A 22,039-nucleotide genomic window follows, 5' to 3' on the forward strand; every position below is an offset into this window, starting at 1 on the left:
AGAAGGAAATGGCAACCCACTCCAGTGTTCTTGCCTGGAGAATCCCAGGGATGGGGGAGCCTAGTGGGCCTCCGTCTGTGGGGTCGCACAGAGTCGGACACGACTGAAGCAACTTAGCAGCAGTAGCAGCCAAGAGTCTTATAAACTACAGGCTTTCAGGTCATAGATTTGTTGTTTTCAGAGGTTTTTGTTTTTAAGTTTGAAATCAGGTACCTTTAGGTGAGGCTTACAGTTGCCAGTTAGCAATAATAGCCATCACTCGCTACTATTTTTAGCCAGCTGACTTTGTACACTTATCTGCCCGGCCTCCGTAAACTTGAGTTTATAACCCCCGATTGACTTATCTCATGTACATTGTTATGAAGACAAAGTAGGTGAATAATTCCCTTCTAGTCATTCCTTGACTCCAGATGAATTATTTTTCAGTCTAAGACTAGCAAATTTTTAAATTGTGTGCAAGAAGGCAGAAGGTAATAAAAAGTCCATAGTTAATTTGAGATTTACTAGCTGGGCATTGTTCTAAAACTTTTAACGTTTAATTATCTAACATAATCCACCTAATAACCTTATGAAGTAGATAATGAGGATTATTCCCATTTTAGAGAAGGGGAAAACTGAAGCAGGAGACATTGAATAGCTTGCCCTCACACTGTGATGGAGGTCTGTAGGTATCTGCACCAGCTCTTCTCATGAGTGAAAAAAATCTCTTAGGTCATTACTTGATACCCTTATGTGAAGAACTAGTTTGCCTTCTTTCATGCTGCAGCTTTTTCATAACTATCCATAGTTATGAACTCATACTCTTTCTACGATGAGACAGATGCCTTTTGGGGATTATGAATCATACAGACATTATATTCTTTTGCTACCTTGAGTTCATTGGATAAACATTAGTCGGCCCTGGTCTTTGGATCTAGTGAAAATCATAGTCTTCACTGAGAATCCCCTAGTATGCTTTAATAGGTGTAATAAGAAAATGTTAGCAAACCTATCACTTCACCCTTTAAAAAAATCTCTCTTAGCACTTTGAACCAACGTGTGGTCTGTAACTTTTTGAGAAAGACTGCCGTTCTCAAAATACACCATTTTACATTGTTTGAAAAATAATAATTTGTGCTGAACATTTACAAGTTTTATCTTGAGGGAGAGTGTGTCTCAAGAGTTAACGCTATCACCCTGAGTTGAATTTCCTGAAACTTTGAAGTATTCAGCTTGGTGATAGGACTGAAGCTTGGTAGTATGTGACCCTGTTGTGAGATGGGAAGACTGAGAACTGAGTGAAAAATATGATTAACGGTACGAGCTGCCGTCACACCTGGAGGGGAGCAGAGACAGTTGAGAGGGGAACAGTGGGTAGGAGCACAAACACTGCTCTCCTTCCGCTTTCCCAAAAGGGGGTGCCCAGCAGGGGGACTTTGTCTTTTTCTCCTATCACTTCTACATGGTAAAATGAAGGGCTGGTAGCATGAAAACTATGAATATAATTGTAAAAACAATCAAGGATCTAAAAAAGGAGGGTTTTCTTTTGCTTGTGTATTCCCAAAGCTTTTCTAATTTTCTGTTCTGTTGTCATTAAAGTCTTTCTGGGGCATTTGAAACCTTGGATCTGAACTGGGGGGGTGGGAATCTTCCAGGCTCCAGCGTCTCTAGCAATGTTCATGTCACACCTGTGCCATCAGAGTGATTCGTGAATGACAGGAAGGACTACTGATTGAGGGGAGGTCCTTAGATGGTACGAAGGATCACTTGTAAACAGGTCAGGGTTTTTTGTTTCGTTGTTTTGGTTCTACTTGGCATGTTTTATTTTGTCAGCTTTGCCTAATGTTTACACACTGTGCCTACTATGTTGTTTATTTTGATGGTTGAGCTGTATAGGATGTTATATATAAGCACACACATCATCAAATGTTCATTTTGTTGAAACCAGATTAATGTCACAATATTCAGAAAACTTCTTGTGCTTTCAGCTTTTTAAAAAAAATTGACACTTTGATAGACCAAAATGAGGTAAATGTGTCTCTTGTGCACTGTGTTATGTAGTACTAATGGATTGTTAGATATCTGCCGTAGTGTTAACATGTTAATTTATGCCCTGTAAATGAATATGAGACACTATTGCTGGGAAAACTGTATAGTCTGCAGAATAAGTGCTGTATAAGAAACAAGCCTTCTTCTAAATAACTTTTTTTTTTTTGCTAGTTCACACTTGAGCAGTAGGCGCTATAGGTGTGAAGAATCTAGAGACTGTATAATTTGAGTGATAAACCAGATTATAAAATAAGCTTAATTACTGACAAGAGTTTTGCTCATAAGTTTGATGGCGTCGTGTAGTATCTATTGGCTACTTTTGCAAGAAGCATTGGAAGACATACTTTTGGGAGCGAGTCAAGTGCTGTTTCTAGTATTTTGAAATAAAAGCTTGCAGCTTTTTGGTAAGCAGACCTTTTTGAATTCTGTCAGAACCAGTTACCTGTAGTGAGTAGTAAGGAGGAAATATTTTATATGTGCAGGGATAGTTTGTAAAATACACACATCTGCTTATTGACAGGGATGCTTAATATTTCTGCTGTTTGTAGACACATTGTTGTTTCCTAGAAATAAATTTTATAGCAATTTGAAGTCTGTTAATGTCGAAGAGAACAAATGTTTTTAAACTTAGTTTGTTATCACCAGTACTAAATAAGTTAAATTCAACAAATCTATTTTATGTGGTGAGCATTTTGCTAGGAACTGGCATACACAGTGAATAAGACATTCATTCATTCGTCCAAAAAGTATTTATTCAGTGTCTTCTATGGGTAATCTTAAGGGCTTCCCTGAGGAAAGAGTGCTTATGTTAAGGTTCAAAATGAGTAGGAGATACCAAGGTGTGAATAGCAAGATAAAGAAAAAGAGTCTCTCACATGCCTTGATCAAAAGACTCCAGGTTGAGAAAATGAAAAGTTAAAAGAGCCCAAGCTGTCCAGAATGGCTGAAGCCAGGGGAGGGGAGAGAGGAGCAGTGGCTTAAGATGGGACTGAAGAGATAGCCAGAAGCCAGTTCATGGAGAGATGTCTAACTTGGAAGGCAAGCTTAGGAATGTGGAGCTGATTATTAAGGCAGTGGAAGGTCAGTCAAGGGTTTAGGGAGGAAAATGACTTTTTTAAATATCACTCTGATTGCTTTGTATAGAATGGATTAGAGTGTGGGACAAGAGAGGATAGGATGTAAAGAAAGCAAGACGCTAGTGAAGGAATCTGACAGATGATGACAACTCAGGCTAGAGTGGTAATGGAGAAGTGGGTGGATTCTAGAAATCTTAGGAGTAGTAAAGAGTAGATGTGGTGATTTTTGAGATGTAGAATTAAGAGAGGGAGCACATGGAGTCTGAGATAATTCCCAGGCTTCTGACTTCAGCCTCTAGGAGAATGTTGGTCACATGCCCCTGAGAAGGGAAAAAGGACAGAAGACAAGGTCCACTTTAATTTCTGAGGTAATACCTCAAAGTGGACAGATTTGTGGACATAAATAGGGAACACAGGACAATAGTCATTTATCTTCAACAAGAGAGTATACGGTGTGTACATATATACATCTATATAAATAATTATGTATGTTTTCAAAACTTGACTGAAAGTATCAGGCAGTATCAAAACAGTATCAGTCAGTGAAGACGTACAGATTTTAAAGAGAAGGAATCATCGTGAGAGAGAATCTGGTAGGCTACAGGTTTTGGTTTGGTTTTGAAAGAAAGAAGCTAGGAGAGGGTTCATGTAAGAAAGTTACAATGAACCAAGCCATGTTGCTGCTAAGTCGCATCAGTCGTGTCCGACTCTGTACGACCCCACATATGGCAGCCCACCAGGCTCCACCATCTCTGGGATTCTCCAGGCAAGAATACTGGAGTGGGTTGCCATCCACATTGAGCAGATTACAGTTTTCCCTAGAAGCTAGGATCAAAAGGAAAGTTATGACCAACCTAGATAGCATATTCAAAAGCAGAGACATTACTTTGCTAACAAAGGTCTGTCTAGTCAAGGCTATGGTTTTTCCAGTGGTCATGTACAGATGTGAGAGTTGGACTGTGAAGAAAGCTGAGCGCCGAAGAATCGATGCTTTTGAACTGGTGTTGGAGAAGACTCTTGAGAGCCCCTTGGACTGCAAGGAGATCCAACCAGTCCATTCTAAAGGAGATCAGTCCTGGGTGTTCTTTGGAAGGAATGATGCTAAAGCTGAAACTCCAGTACTTTGGCCACCTCACGCGAAGAGTTGACTCATTGGAAAAGACCCTGATGCTGGGAAAGATAGATGTCAGGAGGAGAATGGGCAGGAGGAGAAGGGGACGACAGAGGATGAGATGGCTGGATGGCATCACTGACTCGATGGACGTGAGTCTGAGTGAACTCCAGGAGTTGGTGATGGACAGGGAGGCCTGGTGTGCTGCGATTCATGGGGTCGCAAAGAGTCGGACACGACTGAGTGACTGAACTGAACTGAACTGAAGGTGACTGCATTTTAAGATTTTAATGGGAGTTAGTTTGTCCTTTGCTTCTTGGTCATTCTTGATTAAACCGGTTTGTTTTTTGCTGAGGCTATTAACCCAGATTAACATTTAAATTTAATATTTTAGAGTTTAATATTTTAATTAGCAGGCTGGAATGGAATGCAGACTTGTGAATTGGTTGGCTATTGCTAATGGCTTTGTAGCTTTTTAAAATTTGATATCTAAGGTTTGTGGTTGGGGTGGGAATGTGAAGCTTTAAAAAACCTAGAGATGTGTTTATGTGAGGAAGCTGTAGCCTGTTGTGGAGATAAACTAGGAGAAGGGATGAAGAAAAGAGGAGAAAGGACCCTGTTTCATTAGAGGAGGCTTTTTATATTATACAATGCCTTGCATGAATCAGACTTTGGAAATATCAGAACTGAATTTTTATTTTCAACATTTCAATTTTGCTTTAATTGGGTACTTGAAACATGAAGCATTTTATGGTGTGAAATACCAAATTAAAGCTCCCAGTGGCAACATGGAGTTGTCATCTGTGATATAGAGTCATATGGGGGGTTGGAGCCTGGGAATGGAAAGTGGAGACTGGAAAAGTCACCCTACAGGCTGGGCCAAGGTTGCTTTGATGATGCATTCTGTAGTGGCAATTTCCATGCCAGAGTTACCCGAAATTGGGTCTCACACCCTAGCTCCAGCATATTTAGGAGGGAGAAGTTTGCCTAGACTTGCCACGCTCCTCATCTTCTGCTGAAATGTGGAGATGACATCTGCCACCCAGTTTATTTTGAGAATTAAATGAGAAAATGAATGTAAGATCTCTGGCGGAGTGTCTTAGTCACAGTAGGCACTTAATTCTTAGTTCCTCTTTCACCTCCAGTTTAAGCCATATCCAGATTTAGTGGTCTCTAACAATCCTATAGAAGCATTATTAGTGGCCAGATAGATTTAATGAATGAGTTAGAACAAATGCAGTTGAATTTCTCACCTCTCCTTATTGATTATGAAAAGAGAAATTCATAGCACTTCATCTTTTAGAATTGCTAAACCAGATGATGCTTAGGACTGCCCTTAGAGGCACACACAATAGTTTTTGAAGGGTTTAAAATAACAATTGATAAAATAATTTGAAATGTAATTCAGTGATAGGCTTTCTGCTGAAAAACATTTGGCCACTTACTCATCCAGTTAACATTTATGAAGCACTGTTTTTGTCCCGGGCCTGTGTAATGTGGGAGACTGAAAAGTGAACAGATGATTCTTACACACCATAGTAAGTCTTGTGCTATGGGGAATCACAGGGAATCGTGCCAAGAAAATCTGACAGCGTGTGCCAAATGCTTTAAAAATATGCATCCTCTTTTACCTCGTTGATGTGTTTCTAGCAATATAACCTGAGGAAGTTTGATGAAATCTTGCTTATAATGTGAAAAATTGGTGATTGCAAATGTATAACACTAAAATGACATTACTTTGTCGAAGAAGGTCTGTCTCGTCAAAGCTATGGTAGTCATAGCTTTTTCCAGTAGTTGTGTATGGATGTGAGAGTTGGACTGTAAAGAAAGCTGAGTGCCAAAGAATTGATGCTTTTGAACTGTGGTGTTGGAGAAGACTCTTGAGAGTCCCTTGGACTTCAAGGAGGTCCAACCAGTCTGTCCTAAAGGAAATCAGTCCTGAATATTCATTAGAAGGACTGATGCTGAAGCTGAAACTCCAATACTTTGGCCACCTGATGCGAAGAACTGGCTCATTTGAAAAGACCCTGATGCTGGGAAAGATTGATGCTGGGAAAGATTGAAGGTGGGAGGAGAAGGGGACGACAGAGGATGAGGTGGTTGGATGGCATCACTGACTTGATGGTCATGAGTTTGAGTAAACGCTGGGAGTTGGTGATGGACAGGAAGGCCTCGTGTGCTGCAGTCCATGGGGTCGCAAAGAGTAGGACACGACTGAGTAACTGAACTGAACAAAAATGAATTGGCTTGGTTTCTATATGATAAATGGGCATTCCTTGTGCCTATCAGTGATCACAGAGATCTATAAGTGACAAAGGAAAACTAATCAGGGTATATTATGAAGAGGAAAAAGTAGGTTACCAAGGAATGTTTTTTAAAAAATAATTAATTTTTAAAGAAAAAGTTTGGCAAAATCCTTTCCAAATCACTTGTATGTATTCTCTGCCTTGAAAAAGGGCCTCCCTGGTAGCTCAGATGGTAAAGAATCTGCTTGCAATGCAGGAGGCCTGGGTACAATCCCTGAGTCACGGAGGTCCTCTGGAGAAGAGAATGGCAAATCATTCAAAAAGACATAGGTATGATCATAATCTGGAAGCAGGGTGGGAGTTTAAGTGAGCTAATCATCTTGCCAAATCTGTGTAGTTTCATCTAAGAGATAAATTATATATACACACACACACACACATATATACATATATATATATATATATAGGTTTTGAGTAATGACTAGATAAGGTATAGTCCCAGTGAGACGGCCCAGGTGAATGAGCTTGTCAGCAGGAAGGACAATGTGCTTTCTTGGTGCTCCCAGTCTTTTGAGGTGCACTTTGCAGTAAGAAGATTGACCTGTGAGGAAAATCATGGAAAAAAATACGTCTAGTGAGTATGTTTGTAACCAGCCCCAGGGACTTCTTCACTGGTCATTTTGGCTCAGCTGGTAGCATTAGGTCAGTTTTTTTAGCTTGTGGAACCATCCCATTTCTGGATACCTCAGGTTCTAAGAGTACGTTTGTTGAGAAATTATTTTTCCCCTTAGTTGATAATAAGATAAGCTACCAAGATCTTGGCTTCTGTTCCCTTTTCAGCAGCAATCCCTTTAAAGTTCAAAAGTTTTAACTTAGGTTTTCCAAACAGTTTATTTTGGAGAAACTTTATTCAAGGCCAAATTTATACATTTGTATATAGGATAAACTCTACCAATTTACAAAAATAGATAATTATTCCTTTTTTTTCCCCCCCTCAAAAAGATGGATAAGCTTGGAGAGCTCTAGTTTTCCCATTTATATGAGAACTGTAAACCAACAAGTAACAAGTCTTTTCTGTTTCTGGATCAAATGGAGTGAGTATTTCTGACCTCTCTTGCACTGCTTTCCGGAGTAGAGTAACAGGAGGCGGTGTCTGCCTATTTTGTTGTTTACTTTTTACATGGGATATATATCTGCTCCCTCTGTCCTTGGAATAGACTTCTGGAGGTTTTTTTTTTTTTCACTTCTGTTTCTAGTCATAAATTGGATGCTGAATGATACAGAAAGAAAGGAACAAGAGGTTAAGAACTATAATGCAAACATCAGGGCTAAAAGGAAGATATAGTTCTTTATTTAAAGACTATCATTTTCTTTTCTTTTTAGACTTTTTTCTTTTTAATGACTATCATTTGTTGAGTGCCCATGTGCAGATCACTCACCTAGAGCCAGACATCCTGGAATGTGAAGTCAAGTGGACCATAGGAAGCATCACTATGGACAAAGCTAGCAGAGGTGATGGGATTCCAGTTGCGCTGTTTCAGATCCTCAAAGATGATGCTGTGAAAGTGCTGCACTCAATATGCCAGCAAATTGGGAAAACTCTGCAGTGGCCACAGGACTGGAAAAGGTCCGTTTTCATTCCAATCCCAAAGAAAGACATTGCCAAAGAATGCTCAAACTACCTCACAATTGCACTCATCTTACACGCTAGCAAAGTAATGCTCAAAATTCTCCAAGCCAGGCTTCAGTAATACGTGAACCGTGAACTTCCAGATGTTTAAGCTGGCTTTAGAAAAGGCAGAGGAACCAGGGATTAAATTGCCAACATCCGCTGGATCATCAAAAAAGCAAGAGAGTTCCGGAAGAACATCTATTTCTGCTTTATTGACTATGCCAAAGCCTTTGACTGTGTGGGTCTTAATAAACTGTGGAAAATTCTGAAAGAGATGGAAATACCAGACCACCTGACCTGCCTCTTGAGAAATCTGTATGCAGGTCAGGAAGCAGCAGTTAGAACTGGACATGGAACAACAGACTGCTTGCAAATAGGAAAAGGAGTACGTCAAGGCTGTATATTGTCACCCTGCTTATTTAACTTATATGCAGAGTACATCATGAGAAACTCTGGGCTGGAAGAAGCAGAAGCTGGAATCAACATTGCTGGGAGAAATATCAATAACCTCATATATGCAGATGACACTGCCCTTATGGCAGACAGTGAAGAACTAAAGAGCCTCTTGATGAAAGTGAAAGAAGAGAGTGAAAAAGTTGGCTTAAAGCTCAACATTCAGGAAACTAAGATCATGGCATCTCGTCCCATCACTTCATGGCACATATATGGGGATACAGTGGAAATAGTGGCAAACTTTATTTTTTTGTGCTCCAAAATCACTGCAGGTGGTGACTGCAGCCATGGAATTAAAAACCACTTACTCCTTGAAAGGAAAGTTATGACCAACCTAGATAGCATATTCAAAAGCAGAGACAGTACTTTGCTGACAAAGGTCCATTTTGTCAAGCTATGGTTTTTCCAGTGGTCATGTATGGATGTGAGAGTTGGACTATGAAGAAAGCTGAGCACCAAAGAATTTGTGCTTTTGAACTGTGGTGTTGAGAAGACTCTTGAGAGTCCCTTGGACTGCAAGGATATCCAACCAGTCCATCCTAAAGGAGATCATTCCTGAATATTCATTGGAAGGACTGATGCTAAAGCTGAAACTCCAATACTTTGGCCATCTGATGCACAGAGCTGACTCATTTGAAAAGATCATGATGCTGGGAAAGATTGAAGGCAGGAGGAGAAGGGGACAACAGAGGATGAGATGGTTGGCTGGCATCACTGACTCGATAGACATTAGTTTGGGTAAACTCCAGGAGTTGGTGATGGACACGGAGGCCTGGCATGCTGCAGTCCATGGGGTTGCAAAGAGTCGGACACGACTGAGCCACTGAACTGAACTGAACATGTGCGGATAGCTTATGTACATTATCTTGTTTAATCCACACTATCCTGAGAGGTAGAAATAACTCATTCCCTTCGTTTTACAGATAAGACCCCCAAAGAATAAACAGTTTGCTTTTAGTCATATGCAAAGTCCGAATTTGATTCCAGATCTGACTTTAAAGGTTTTGTATCATATAGGCTGCTAACTTTTGCCTGGGAGTTAGAAAACTCTTATAATTAACTGAATTTCATCTGGTGAGTTGCATTAACTTTCTTGGCTCTTACTTTCTTTATCTGTAAAGTTAGAGGATCGGGCTGGATCTTTAAAGTTAATTCTGATTGTAAAATTCTGTTATTTCTGATTTCTTTATTGAATTGAAATGGAGAGTGTATAAAGCTTCTACTAATCCTCTTGTTTGCAGCCAATTTGGTTTGTGAAGAATACTGTTAGCCCTGTGATTTTTTTCACACCATCGTCCTGTGGTGGTACATAAAAGACATCAGTGAGAAGATGGGGTAAAAGAATGTACAGCTGCAGATTCTGTCAGAATCTGTCAGCTGCAGATTCACAAAAGAAAACTTATTTAAAGAGGAGCACCTCGACATCAAGAAACGGTAAACATGGGCTGGAGATTGTGTAGGTGGGACCTGGTAATTGTCTTCGGACACCAATGTGATTTAACCTCAAAGAGTTATCGTGCCTCAGTGAGTGATTCTATGTGTGTCTGTCTTGAGGCGTTGGGGATTCTGTTAAAAGGTACAATGATGACTCAATTTCAGTTCTTCTAGGGTCTTATTTCCAATTAAGTGCTAAAGAAGTGGCTATAGGAGGGACACAGTGATTATTGACATAGAGCTAATGAGATGACATGATATAAAAAAAGCATTATCTGCAATATTTTTATTCCACTTATGTAGTACCCTTTTCTCTAAAAGTGCTGTACAACTAACATTGGGATAATAAGCCATTTTAAAATGTCAAAACACTGAAAAGTAAGAAAGTGGCTAGGAGAAATAAATACACAGAAATAGTAGAGGCTTTAAATCACTGATGGGCACAGCAGATTAGTGATTCTTTGGCTAAATCCATTGCATTCACCTTTGGTCCTATAAATGGGTGGGGGTTTGACATGGAGGTCTTTTCATCCTGTGGTTAAGACTGAAGACCATGAATTTTCATGTCAGATAAACCTATGTTTAAATCCTGATTCTACTGCTTACTAGCTATTGGAACAAATTAACCTAAAATTTCCAAACCTCAGTTTGTTCATCAACGAAGTGGTGGTAATGTATACCTCCCTTGGTAGGGTTGTTTGGAGGATTAAAGTAAATGAGTTAAATAGATAAAACATTTAGTTCAGTGCCTGGTACATGGTAAACGCAACATAAATGCTAGCAGTTCTTATGCTCAGAATATGTCAGGATAGTGACTCTGATGAGATTATTGAGCGTAACAACAGCTTCTTTGGTTCAAAAGATAAGGTGATGTGGAGTGTACAGGGTCTTGTGTTCCTTCTCTGAATTGATACAGAAAAGTATTATCTGTAGACCGTCTGAGCCACCAGGGAAGCCCCCTTCATAGTCCAGCATAAGATTTTTTAATAACGAAGCATAGAGACTAAACATAATATGTTAAGCAGTCACATACATACCACTGGCTTTAAGATATAAAAAAAATTACAGATAGAATTGAAGACCCTTGTTCAGTTCAGATCTAAGCTTTCAGATGCCCTGTAAAGACTTCAGTGACAACAGAAAATTAGAAAAGCTTTGGGAAAACACAGTGCAAGTTTCAGTCCCTGAGTTGGGAGGATCCCCTGGAGGTGGAAATGGCAACCCACTCCAGTATTCCTGTCTGGAGACTTCCATAGACAGAGCAGCCTGGTAGGTTGCAGTCTGTGGAGCCACAGAGTTGGACTCAACTGAGCATTCAGTTCAGTCGCTTAGCTGTGTCCAACTCTTTGCGACTGCATGGACTGCAGCATGCCAGGTCTCCCTGTTCATCACCACTCCTGGAGTTTATTGGAATTCATGTGCATTGAGTCGGTGACGCCATCCAACCATTTCATCCTCTGTTGTCCATCCCCTTCTCCTCCTGCCCTCAATCTTTCCCAGCATCAAGGTCTTTTCCAATGAGTCAGTTCTTCACATTAGGTGGCCAAAGTATTAGAGTTTCAGCTTTAGCATCAGCCCTTCCAAAGAACACCCAGGGCTGATCTCCTTTAGAATGGACTGCTGGATCTCCCTACAGTCCAAGGGACTCTCAAGAGTCTCTCCAACATCACAGTTCAAAAGCATCAATTCTTCGGCACTCAGCTTTCCTTATAGTTCAACTCTCACATCCATACATGAGTACTGGAAAAACCATAGCCTTGACGAGATGGACCTTTGTTGGCAAAGTAATGTCTGTACTTTTTAATGTACTGTCTAGGTTGGTCATAAGTTTCCTTCCACGGAGTAAATGACTAAGCAAAACACACATAGCACGTTAGACATATATATCTTTCTGTAGCTTGCTTTTCTCTCTCAACATTGTTTTGAGATTTTCTGTTGTACTTACAGCTCTGTTCATTTATAAATATTTTAACTACCATACATTATTTCATCAAATGAATGAATATACCATTTTAATCTATTCTCTGCCAGTGGACATTACCTATAATTTTGAATATTTCTGCATAGCTCTCACTTCACATCCCACTGCTCACTGCCAATCTCAGAGGTAACCGCTGTCCTGAACTGTGTTAATTTTTTAGTGACTTAGAGATACATATTCTGAAAGAATATATGATTTGTTTTGCATGTTTTTAATGTTTATGTGGTACAATCTTACTGTATTATTTTAGTGACTTTCTTTTGTTCAACATAATTTTGAGGTTTATTTATGTTAATGTGTTGTGGCAATAGTCATTGATTTTCACTGTGTACATTATTCCACTATTTAAATATATTACGATTTATGGACATTTAGGTTGCTTCTGACTTGTTAGTATTACAAACAGTATATAGTCAGCATCCTTGTACTTCTGTGCTGATTTTCTCTGAGGTATATACCTACTAATAGAATGACAGGGTATAGATAATGTATGTGCATCTTTGTCTTCACTGGATATTGCTAAGGAGTAATTATCATTTAATTATACATATTTTCTAATTTCTCATTTGACCCTTGAGTTTAAAATGCATTTTAAAAACTTGCAGATATATAAGATTTTTATTACCAGTTTTTAACTTAATTGCTCTCTGGTCAATTAATAATGCTTATTTCTTACTAATTCTTTGTTATCTCTTGAGATATTTGCTTTATAACATAATGTGTGGTCAGAATTTATCCAGGTTTTAGGCAGTTTTTATAAATATTCCACATGTGTTTGAAAATAATTCATCATCTAATGGTTGGTTTCCCATAAATTCTAATCATCAAATCCCATAGATTCCAATGATTTCCAATTATTTTTGCTTTACATATTTTGAGGCCTTGTTTTTAGGTGCATATAGATTAAATAAGAGTTGTTTTATATTTCTGGTAATTTTGTTTTTTGCTGTTGCATAATGATCTTCTTTACCTCTCATAACGCTTTTGCTTCAAAGTTTACATTTCCATACAGTGCTTATAGCTATGATTAGCTTTTTAATCAGTTGTATTTACTGGTGTTTTGTTTCTATACTTTAAAATTTTTCTCTCGTTAATATTTTCAGTATGTCTCTTGGAAACACCATAATTTTCCAAACAGGATTTTGTTTATTTAGTTTTAATTTTCTGTATTTTAACTACTAAGTTTAGCCTGTTTACATTTATTACCACTAGTGGTATATCTGAACTTACTCCTACCACGTTATTATTTGTTTTTTGTTTACCCTGCTTTTTTCCTCGGCTGTTTTTCACCTTCTAATCTGTCCAGTATTGGTTTGAACAGTTTTTGTTTATTCCTTTTATCCTTGTTTACCCCTAAAATTTTAACATGCATTTGGCTTTTCTGAGTCTTACATTAAAATCAGTATGTCCACCACTTACCTGAATAATACAAGGACCATGGGAATCTTTAACTCATTGACTCTCCACCAATTTTCTAAGGTTTTGACCAGTATGTTAGTTACATTTTTTAATCACTCAAATTAGTTTTAATTTTTACACTTTCATTATTTTCTAATATCCAGGGTAATTGTGAACTTCTTATTTAAACTTGTTCTTTTCACTCTTTCGCTTCAGATTTTCAAAAGAAACAACCAGACGATGATTCCACTCCAAGTACAAGTAACAGCCAATCAGATCTGTTTTCCGAAGAGACCACCAGTGACAACAAGAATACCTCGCTAACCACGCCAACTCTTAGTCCTAGCCAGCAGCCGCTTCCGACAGAGCTGAATGTAACTGCACCAAGTAAAGAGGAGTGTAAGTGCCCAGATCCTGTGAAGTGGTAGAGAAGGCCGCCTAAGAATCATATCATGAGTTTCTTTGTAATGCCTCTCCCAGGAAAAGACTAGCAGCTCTTTTAATTCAAGATTAAGTGTTAACGTACAGGCCCAAGTCAGCAAGGTAGAGAATAAGTTTCAGCCTTCCATTGAGCTTAAACTTTTCTAAAAAGAGTGCCTTTTATGTTAACTGTCAGGGTACATGAGATTTTGAACCAGTCTAGGGCAGTTCTCAGCCTTGGTTGTAAATTAGAATGCACTGGGGATTTTTAGAACAATTTTAATCTTCAGTACCATTCCCTGAATCTAATTTAATTGGTCTTGAGGGAGGCTCAGTGATATGTTCTTTTTAATTCTTCAGAGACTTCTTAATATGCAGCAAGAATTGAGGAACCACTGGTCTAGGGAACTACCCTGATGTAGCAATCTTCCATTGAAGCCTTGCCTTTCTCACTAAATAGGCTTTGAATGTTTCTAGGCAGTTAACTGAGATAACACTATATCCTGTATACATAGGATATTTGAAGGGAGGAGGAAGTAATTTCCGTTACTCTTCTATAAGTCCTTAGTGATAGAATACTATTATCACATATATGATGTGGAAGTCCATTGTCCACTTAAGCTTTATAGTGCTATAGCCATTTCCTTTAGAGCACAACTGTAATTGACAGAGTTTGTTGAAAATTATAGTGATGTTAATGACAGCCATTTTTACCTTTTAAAAGCTTTAAATAACAGGTTGAAATTTGGTGTTTCAAATTTTCAGAATATCTAGAAATCCTTGGAATATGGTAGGTTAGAATATTCTGTCTTCTAACTTCAGCAGAGAACAAACATTTATCTAAACCTATCATAAACTGTCATACTAGGTAAAATTGAGAATATAAAAGTTAAAAAGGCCATAGTCCCTGTCCTCAAAGAACTTATTGTTTATCAGAGGAAATTAAATATATTTCTTATAATAAATTAGCAGTTCTCAGCTAGGAGTGATTTTGCTCCTCCCCCTCCCCCCAGTGCTGTAAACCTCTGACACTGTGCCCTCCACAGCAAGGAATTATCCAACCTGACATGTTAGTAATGCCAAAGTTGAGAAACCCCGGTACACAGTTGTGTGCACCCATTTTAATGGTCCTTTTCCATGTGTTAAAGACATGGGCTGTTGAAGGAGGGTGTTGATTTACTGGTTTACTTGTTTGAAGACAGACACACGGAGGAAAGTTGCATGGAGTATGCAGTGTCAAGTGGCTCACTCCTTTAGGGCCGTTTATGGAGGACAAGGCTGGACAAACTATAGCCGTGCCGTAGCGGCTTGAGTGCTCAGTGAAGATGCTTGGGTGTTGAGACAGTAGTCATGTTTTTGAGCAAAGGAAGGAATATTGCCATAGTTATTCTGAGAAGTAACCTGGCAGTATTGGAAAAGGGAAGGATTATACTAGATAATAGTGCATAGAGAGAATTTTTAAATTGTTGTAAACTGTTGAAAGAGGCCTAGGAGAAGGTGTAGAAATTACATAAGAAGAGAAGAATAGATGAAAGTGGTAGTGATGATATTAAGACAGTAGGCTTTGTTTTATATTTAAAAATCTGTTTGGGGTTATTGAGAAGCTGTGACCCCTTGTCTCAGAAAAATACACACCATCCATTTATACTCAGTTTTGAATAAAACTTTTTCTAAAGCTCACTCTGACCTTTAGGTTAAGGACTCCTTGTCTAAGGCAAGGTTGGAGCTGATCAGGATCTCATTTTATGGAACAGCATTTGATTGGATCCACACATCAGGATCAGGCCAGGATCAAAACAACTTGAGCAGCCCGAGTGCTCTGAGATAACAACAGCTTTTTTTAATTGAGCACTTTTTATGTGCAAGACTTTGTTCTATATGTTTCGTGTATTTTCTCTTTTATTCCTCATGACAGCTCATTGAGGTGTGAATACTCATTATCCCCATTCTATAGATAAGGAAACAAGCACAAAATTATCAAGTAATTTGCTCATGGGTCCCAGTGTCTCAGCAGGTAAAGAATCTGCCTGGAGTGCAGGAGACACAGGAGACATGGGTTTGATCCTTGAGTTGGGAAGACCTCTGGAGGAGGAAATGGCGACCCACTCCAGTACTCTTGTCTGAAAAGTTCTATGGACGGAGGAGCCTGAAGGGCGACAGTCCAGAGGGTCCCAAAGAGTTGGGCATGATTGAGTGACTAAGCACACACACAAAACAAACTAGTAGAAACCAGAACAGGATCCAAAGTTAGGCATTTGTCTTCAGAACTCATGCTTTTAATCAGTTTATTCATAATATGAAATGTAACTGCCATAGAGAATAGAAATATTCATGTTGGCAAGCCTGGCGTGCTGCAGTTCATGAAGTCGCAAAGAGTCAGACATGACTTAGTGATCAAACAACAACATGTTGGTAAGATCAGCTCTTTTCTCTGTAATTAAGGTTATGTGGAAACTTAATGGGGTAACCAAAAGTTACTTGATTAATTCACCATGAAAAATCCTTGTAACAGGGATTGGAAATAAAAATACTATATCCATGTGACTATATGACTAAAACATTTTCTCTGGAGTCAGATCTGTTTGGGAAGCAGATCCATAAAAAGGATTTACATAACAAATAGCAAAGTATGGACTCAGAGCAAGTGGGGTTAAATGAAGTGAAATTTTAATTGAGTGAGCCTAATTGTCAGGGGACTCTAAGGACGTACAGGGAAGGTCTTGTGTTCAGCACAAGATTCCATCTTCATACCCTTTTCCCCCTCCTGTCCCTGGGCTTGGACCTGCCCTGAGCTTGTGAGCCCCTGGGACATAGCACTTGCTGTGTTTCTATAACTTGCCATTCTAGGTTTCTGTAGACTGCCATGTTTTTTTCTTTTGATATACATAAATACTTTAAGTCTGATTAAGGATGTGTGGCTCTGTCAGGTTGGCCAAAAAGTTCGTTTAGTTTTTTTTGTCAGATATTATGGAAAAACATGAATGAACCTTTTGGCCAACCCAAAACGAGTTTCAGATCCATTCTCTTTCTGGAGGCATCACTGCTTTAACTGTTTAAGTGAAACTCTCAGAAGCTAATCTCATTTCCCAGTTCTTGTTGGGCTCATTATTATAAATCTTGGCCTTTCAAAGACCTAGAGAAAGGAGATTTGCTAATCTGAGATACAGTGATGACTTAAGTGTTCAACTAGGCAGTCTGAATTAGAGCTCAGGAGAGAGAAATCAAGGTTGGCTTCATCCCCACGCAGATGATAGGTGAAGCCTTAGGAGTTCAGTGAGATAGCCGAGAGTGAGAAGAAAGAAAAGCAGTGATGCTAGAACTTTGACAGAAACCAGAACAGAGTAAGCAACTGAAGAAGTCAGAGAGGGGGTGAATAATAGTGGGCAAGCTACCAACTCCAGTATTCTGTCCTAGAGAATTCCATGAACTGTATAGTTCATGGGGTCGCAAAGAGTCGGACACGACTAACTTTCACTTTCAAGGTCATAAAAGCCAAGGAACAAATTTCATTGTATGGTATGGGCTTTGTTAATAATAATGAAAATGTTCGCTCGTATTTATGAAGTGTTTGACTATCTTCTGAGCTCTTTACATACAATTCTCACAATACCCTATAAGGTAGGTGCTTTTATTAATTAATCCTGTTTTTAAAGATGAGGCAGTTGCATAGAATGGTTCAGTAACTTCTATCTGAAGTTGAGAGCTCTTTCTTCCCGGTGTAGCTCATGCTCCAACCCATTGATTTGGCTCCAGAGCCTGTGAAACTTTCAAGGCCTCTGCCTTTGAAACCGTGCACCTCAGACTGGGACTTGAACACATGTGCTGGGACTTGAACCCAGCCAAAACCCTGATTGGGATTTGAACCCATGGTCTTTTAATTAGAATCACTCACTTGGCGTCTGGACTTAACTGAGGCTCAGGTTCTTTGTGTCTCAGTGCAGAAGGAATTCAGCAAGAGGCAAAGTGATACGCAAGAAGTAGATTTATTAATATAGGATGCTTGTGAGAGAGATGCAGGCAGACAGGTGAGGGAGCTCTGCCTCGAAGGTTAAGTGGGCTACAGTAATACAGTCAAGGGAAAGTGAGGGAGGGGGAAAAGACTGCCTTCTTTGAGTAGAGTCAGTCTTATATTGCTTGCCCCTCCATCATATTGGGCAGGAGAATGTCTGACCCTGTGAGGTCAAACTAGGATTATCATGATGCTTACTCAGATCAATAGGAGTTGTAACATTTTTCTTCTACCTCGTGACCTGGTGCATATCTCGTGCTTTTATGTTTAGCGTTATAGTTAAGCAAGCCTGCTTTGTTCCATGACGTTCTTTCTGGTAACTTTCTTGAGTGATCATTAACTCACAGTGGTCTCCCTAGGTTTCCCTCTCTAGCTGTAGTCCCCTACTGGGACCCCTACAGCTACCTGTGTAACTATCCTATTCTGTCCCTCTCACTTTCAACAATCATAGCATATTGCCTCAACATTGTGAAAATGCTGCTGCTGCTAAGTTGCTTCAGTCGTGTCCGACTCTGTGCGACCCCATGGACTGCAGCCCACCAGGCTTCTCTGTCCATGGGATTCTCCAGGCAAGAACACTGGAGTGGGTTGCCATTTCCCTCTCCAATGCATGAAAGTGGAAAGTGAAAGTGAAGTCACTCAGTCGTGTCCCAGTCTTAGCGACCCCATGGACTGCAGCCTACCAGGCTCCTCCATCCATGGGACTCTCCGGGCAACAGTACTGGAGTGGGGTGCCATTGCCTTCTCCCAAAAATGCTGCAGGAAGCTGTAAATTGACAAGAAATACTCAGTTTGGTGATGGTATGATTGGTTATCTAATAAACTCTTTAATAAACTATTTCAGTGGTTTCATTTAACAGTCTTTGCTAAATGACACTTGGTTAAGTGCTGGGTACTGAAATGAGTAAGATTAACGTCTCTGTCCACCAGGAGGTCACTGTTTCAAATATGTACGCCTCTTCTTGAGATTCTGACTTGTTCTCCTAGACAGGTGCATAAGAATTTTAGAGTAAAAGGGAGGCAGTAGCAGAAATAGTGGTTAAGAAGCATGTCATTTGCAAAAGCTTTCACACGTGGGTCTTGCCATCTCACCTAGGTTGAAAACTATGCTAGAGTGAGGAGATGTGTTCCTGGTTTGTGGATGGGGGTTATGGGGATAAGAAAAGAAAGCTCTCAGGGCAGATGCATTTTAAGTCAACAGGAGATAATTAAAATGATTGTCAAGTACAGTGAGGACTCAGGTGAGAGGAGATAGCCTGATCCATTGACATCTTGCATAGTTCTTCAACTGTGATGTACCTAGGTGGAAGAAGAGGCATCAGGGGATTACGTATATTAATCTTTAAGTATTCTTAAGAGATCAGAATTCCATCTGTTGACCCTTAGCTTCCCCACAGAGTTATGGAGAAGTAAGGTGTGGGAGTTGTTGGAAAATGGGTTTGGAATTCCAAATCCAAGTACAGCCTAATTTGTAAGCTGTACAGTAGTTATGGATCTGTTGTTACTGTGTAGGACCAGAAGTGCCGTGTCTTCTTTCCTAATAATCAAGAGCATGAGTATTGCTTACATCTACTTTCTGCTTCTCACTGTTAAATGAACATAACACGTGGCAAGAGTCTGGGTGCATTAATACGGTTTTAAAAAGACTGCAGATAAGATAAGAACTCTTGGTTAAGAGTGTATAAAGCAGAGAACAGGGCAGATTTTTGAATTTGTTAAAAGAATTTGTTAAAACTCCTTGACTGAAGGTCAAACAAAACAGGTGTCCAAAACCTCCAAGTGATATTTTTTGTCTGAGCACACGCGTCTCTTCCTCTCCCATCTTATGGTGTCTGCAGAAGATTCCACGGACCTTTAGGCACTAGGAACATTTTCAAAACACAATGTAAACAAAATGCTAACAGTGACCAAAAGGACTTGTCATAATATTTAAACGCTATAAAAATGGTAATAGGTATCACCAGAGCACTTACAAGTATTAGGCACTGTTCCAGATACTTGTTTGTATTAACCTGCCTCCTGATCATAATACCCTGTAAGATGGGTACTGTGACCGTACCTATTTTGCAAATGTGGAAATGGAGGCCCTGGATGATTCTGTATCTCTCGCCCAAGATCCCAGAGCAGCCTGGCTTGCCAGCTGCCACCGAGTAGCTGCCTGTCTGTGTGATGATTTGTAGTAGAAAGGACCGCAGAGGACAGTGTTGCACACTTGAATAAAATCACATATATTTCTTAATGCTTTTGCTACTACCTAAGTATTTTTCTGCCAATTTCCACATTTTCCATTGAGGTGCTGAATTGTGGTTTGTACTTTGTTTCTTGAGCCAACTTTTGAAGAAAGAGAAGATAATGTCAGATTGTGGGGTTGAACATTGGAGCTAGTTGTTAAAGCCATCAGGGTGGTTGCATGGTAGGGAGTTCTGCTCTCTGTTAATGTCTGCAAGCCCCTGCTGCCTTTTCCTCCACTGTTCTTCTCCTAGGTGGGTCACAGTTGAAGGTGTTAATGGATCAGGCTGTCTACTCTCACCTGGGTCTTCACTGTACTTGACAATCACTTTCACTATCTTATCTTGAGTTGCAGTGCATCTGCCCTGACAGCCTTAACAAGATGGGCAGCTGACTGGTCACCTCAAGTGAGAGTCTCACAGATTGGACTTAAAAGATTTTTTAGAAGACATTTTTCTCTATTTCTCCTATAAATTAGGTTTTCTGTTGTTATTCTCTTAAATGGCCTGGACATCCCTACTCGTGACCTGTTGGGGGGCCTTACGATGTACATACCTATTTAGCTAGGGTTTGTGGGGGTTTTTGTTTGGGGGAAGGGGAGGTTGGCCAGTCCCACTGCATAGTGGATGGAAGTTCAGGTGTTGGTAGAGAGCTGGCTTGTCTGTTTCTTTCTAGGCAGGAGAGGAGGGGAACTGACCTCTGCTACTAGGGAAGGGCAATGGCAAGAAATGGACTTGTTCTTAAATATTCTGACGTTCTAATCTAACAGAGAGGGCCCTCCTCATACAGAACACTTTCTGAACTCTGTAGAGGCTCATACTAAGAGATAAACAGCAACCCATACATGCAAAAAGTGATAGTTTATAAGAGAAGTTGGCAAACTATAACCCACAGGCCAAATTGGCCCATCCCCTGTTTTTGTATGTTCCATGAGCTACTAGTGATTTTAAATGAAAAAGATCAAGAGAACAGTAATTTTACAACGTGTGAAAATTATATGAAATTCAAATTCCGATGTTCTTAAATACATTTTTAATGGAACACAGCCACGCTCATTCATTTATGTATTGCCTGTTGCTGCTTCTGCGTTTTAACAGCAGAATTGGGTAGTTACTACAGAGACCCAGTGGTCCCTTGCAGAGAAAGTCCGTCAACCCCTGTTTTACAGAGCCCTTTGACACACATTTTTCTGGGACTGTCCTGACAGTGCAACATAGGCAGGGCACATCGTCTCTTCCTTATTCTCCAGACGAGGAAAAGGTTTGAATGGTGACCTGCCTTGAGTCACATGACAGGGCTGAAGTCAGCGCTGGGCCTTTTTAAATTATCCATAGTGCTGAAATATTTTTTCCCTGTTTTTCTCTACTACATATTAATAAACACAAGAGATGATTTTGTTGTAACCAAAAGAAAGTATGCAGAAAAAGTGAGAACTGTACTAACCGGAATGTTAGTGAAGACTTCTAATGAATAAAGCCTCATTTCCGAGTGCTGGCTAGATTTTCCTTTAATGTAACAGTGATTCCCAAAATAGAAATTTGAGAGCATTCTTTATCTGTGGTTAATTTAATTTTGTTAAACAAAGAGAGTTCTGTTGTTTCCTTGGAAACTGGTTCCTGGTCATAGCCTAGCTTCCCCAGGCATTTAAAAAATAAAATGGTGGTGCGTTTTAACAGATTTCCTTGCTAAACTGCCTTTGGGTCTTTGAACGTGCATAGGGCTTCAGTGGCTGCTAGTCTTGATTCCTGTCTGACAAAGCAGTCCCTTGCAAAATTAATATCACTGCCACTGAGTGGCTGAACTTTTGTCTGTTTTTACCAATTAAATTTCTAATTATTGCTAAGTAAAGCTAGTTTTCTCTTTTCAGACTATGCCTACTTGAAGACCGGATAGTGTGCAAAACCAGCTGACTTATTCTAGTAGAACATTTAGAAAATATTACCTATTAAAAAATATTTTATGACTTCCTGCTGGGCTGGTTT

At 39.6% G+C, this 22,039-nt stretch overlaps 1 protein-coding gene across 1 annotated transcript in view; it reads left to right on the forward strand.

The window, feature by feature from the left end:
- Window positions 1–22,039, forward strand: part of ZFAND3 (zinc finger, AN1-type domain 3) — a 178,243-nt gene that overhangs the window by 84,759 nt on the left and 71,445 nt on the right. Inside the window, exon 3 of the mRNA XM_010848741.1 lies at window positions 13,616–13,798. Within this exon, the coding sequence (XP_010847043.1) occupies window positions 13,616–13,798 (183 nt within the window). The remainder of the gene's footprint in view (window positions 1–13,615; window positions 13,799–22,039) is intronic.

This window comes from Bison bison, unplaced genomic scaffold, assembly GCF_000754665.1.
Source record: "Bison bison bison isolate TAMUID 2011002044 unplaced genomic scaffold, Bison_UMD1.0 scf7180017864270, whole genome shotgun sequence".
Lineage (NCBI taxonomy): Eukaryota > Metazoa > Chordata > Mammalia > Artiodactyla > Bovidae > Bison > Bison bison.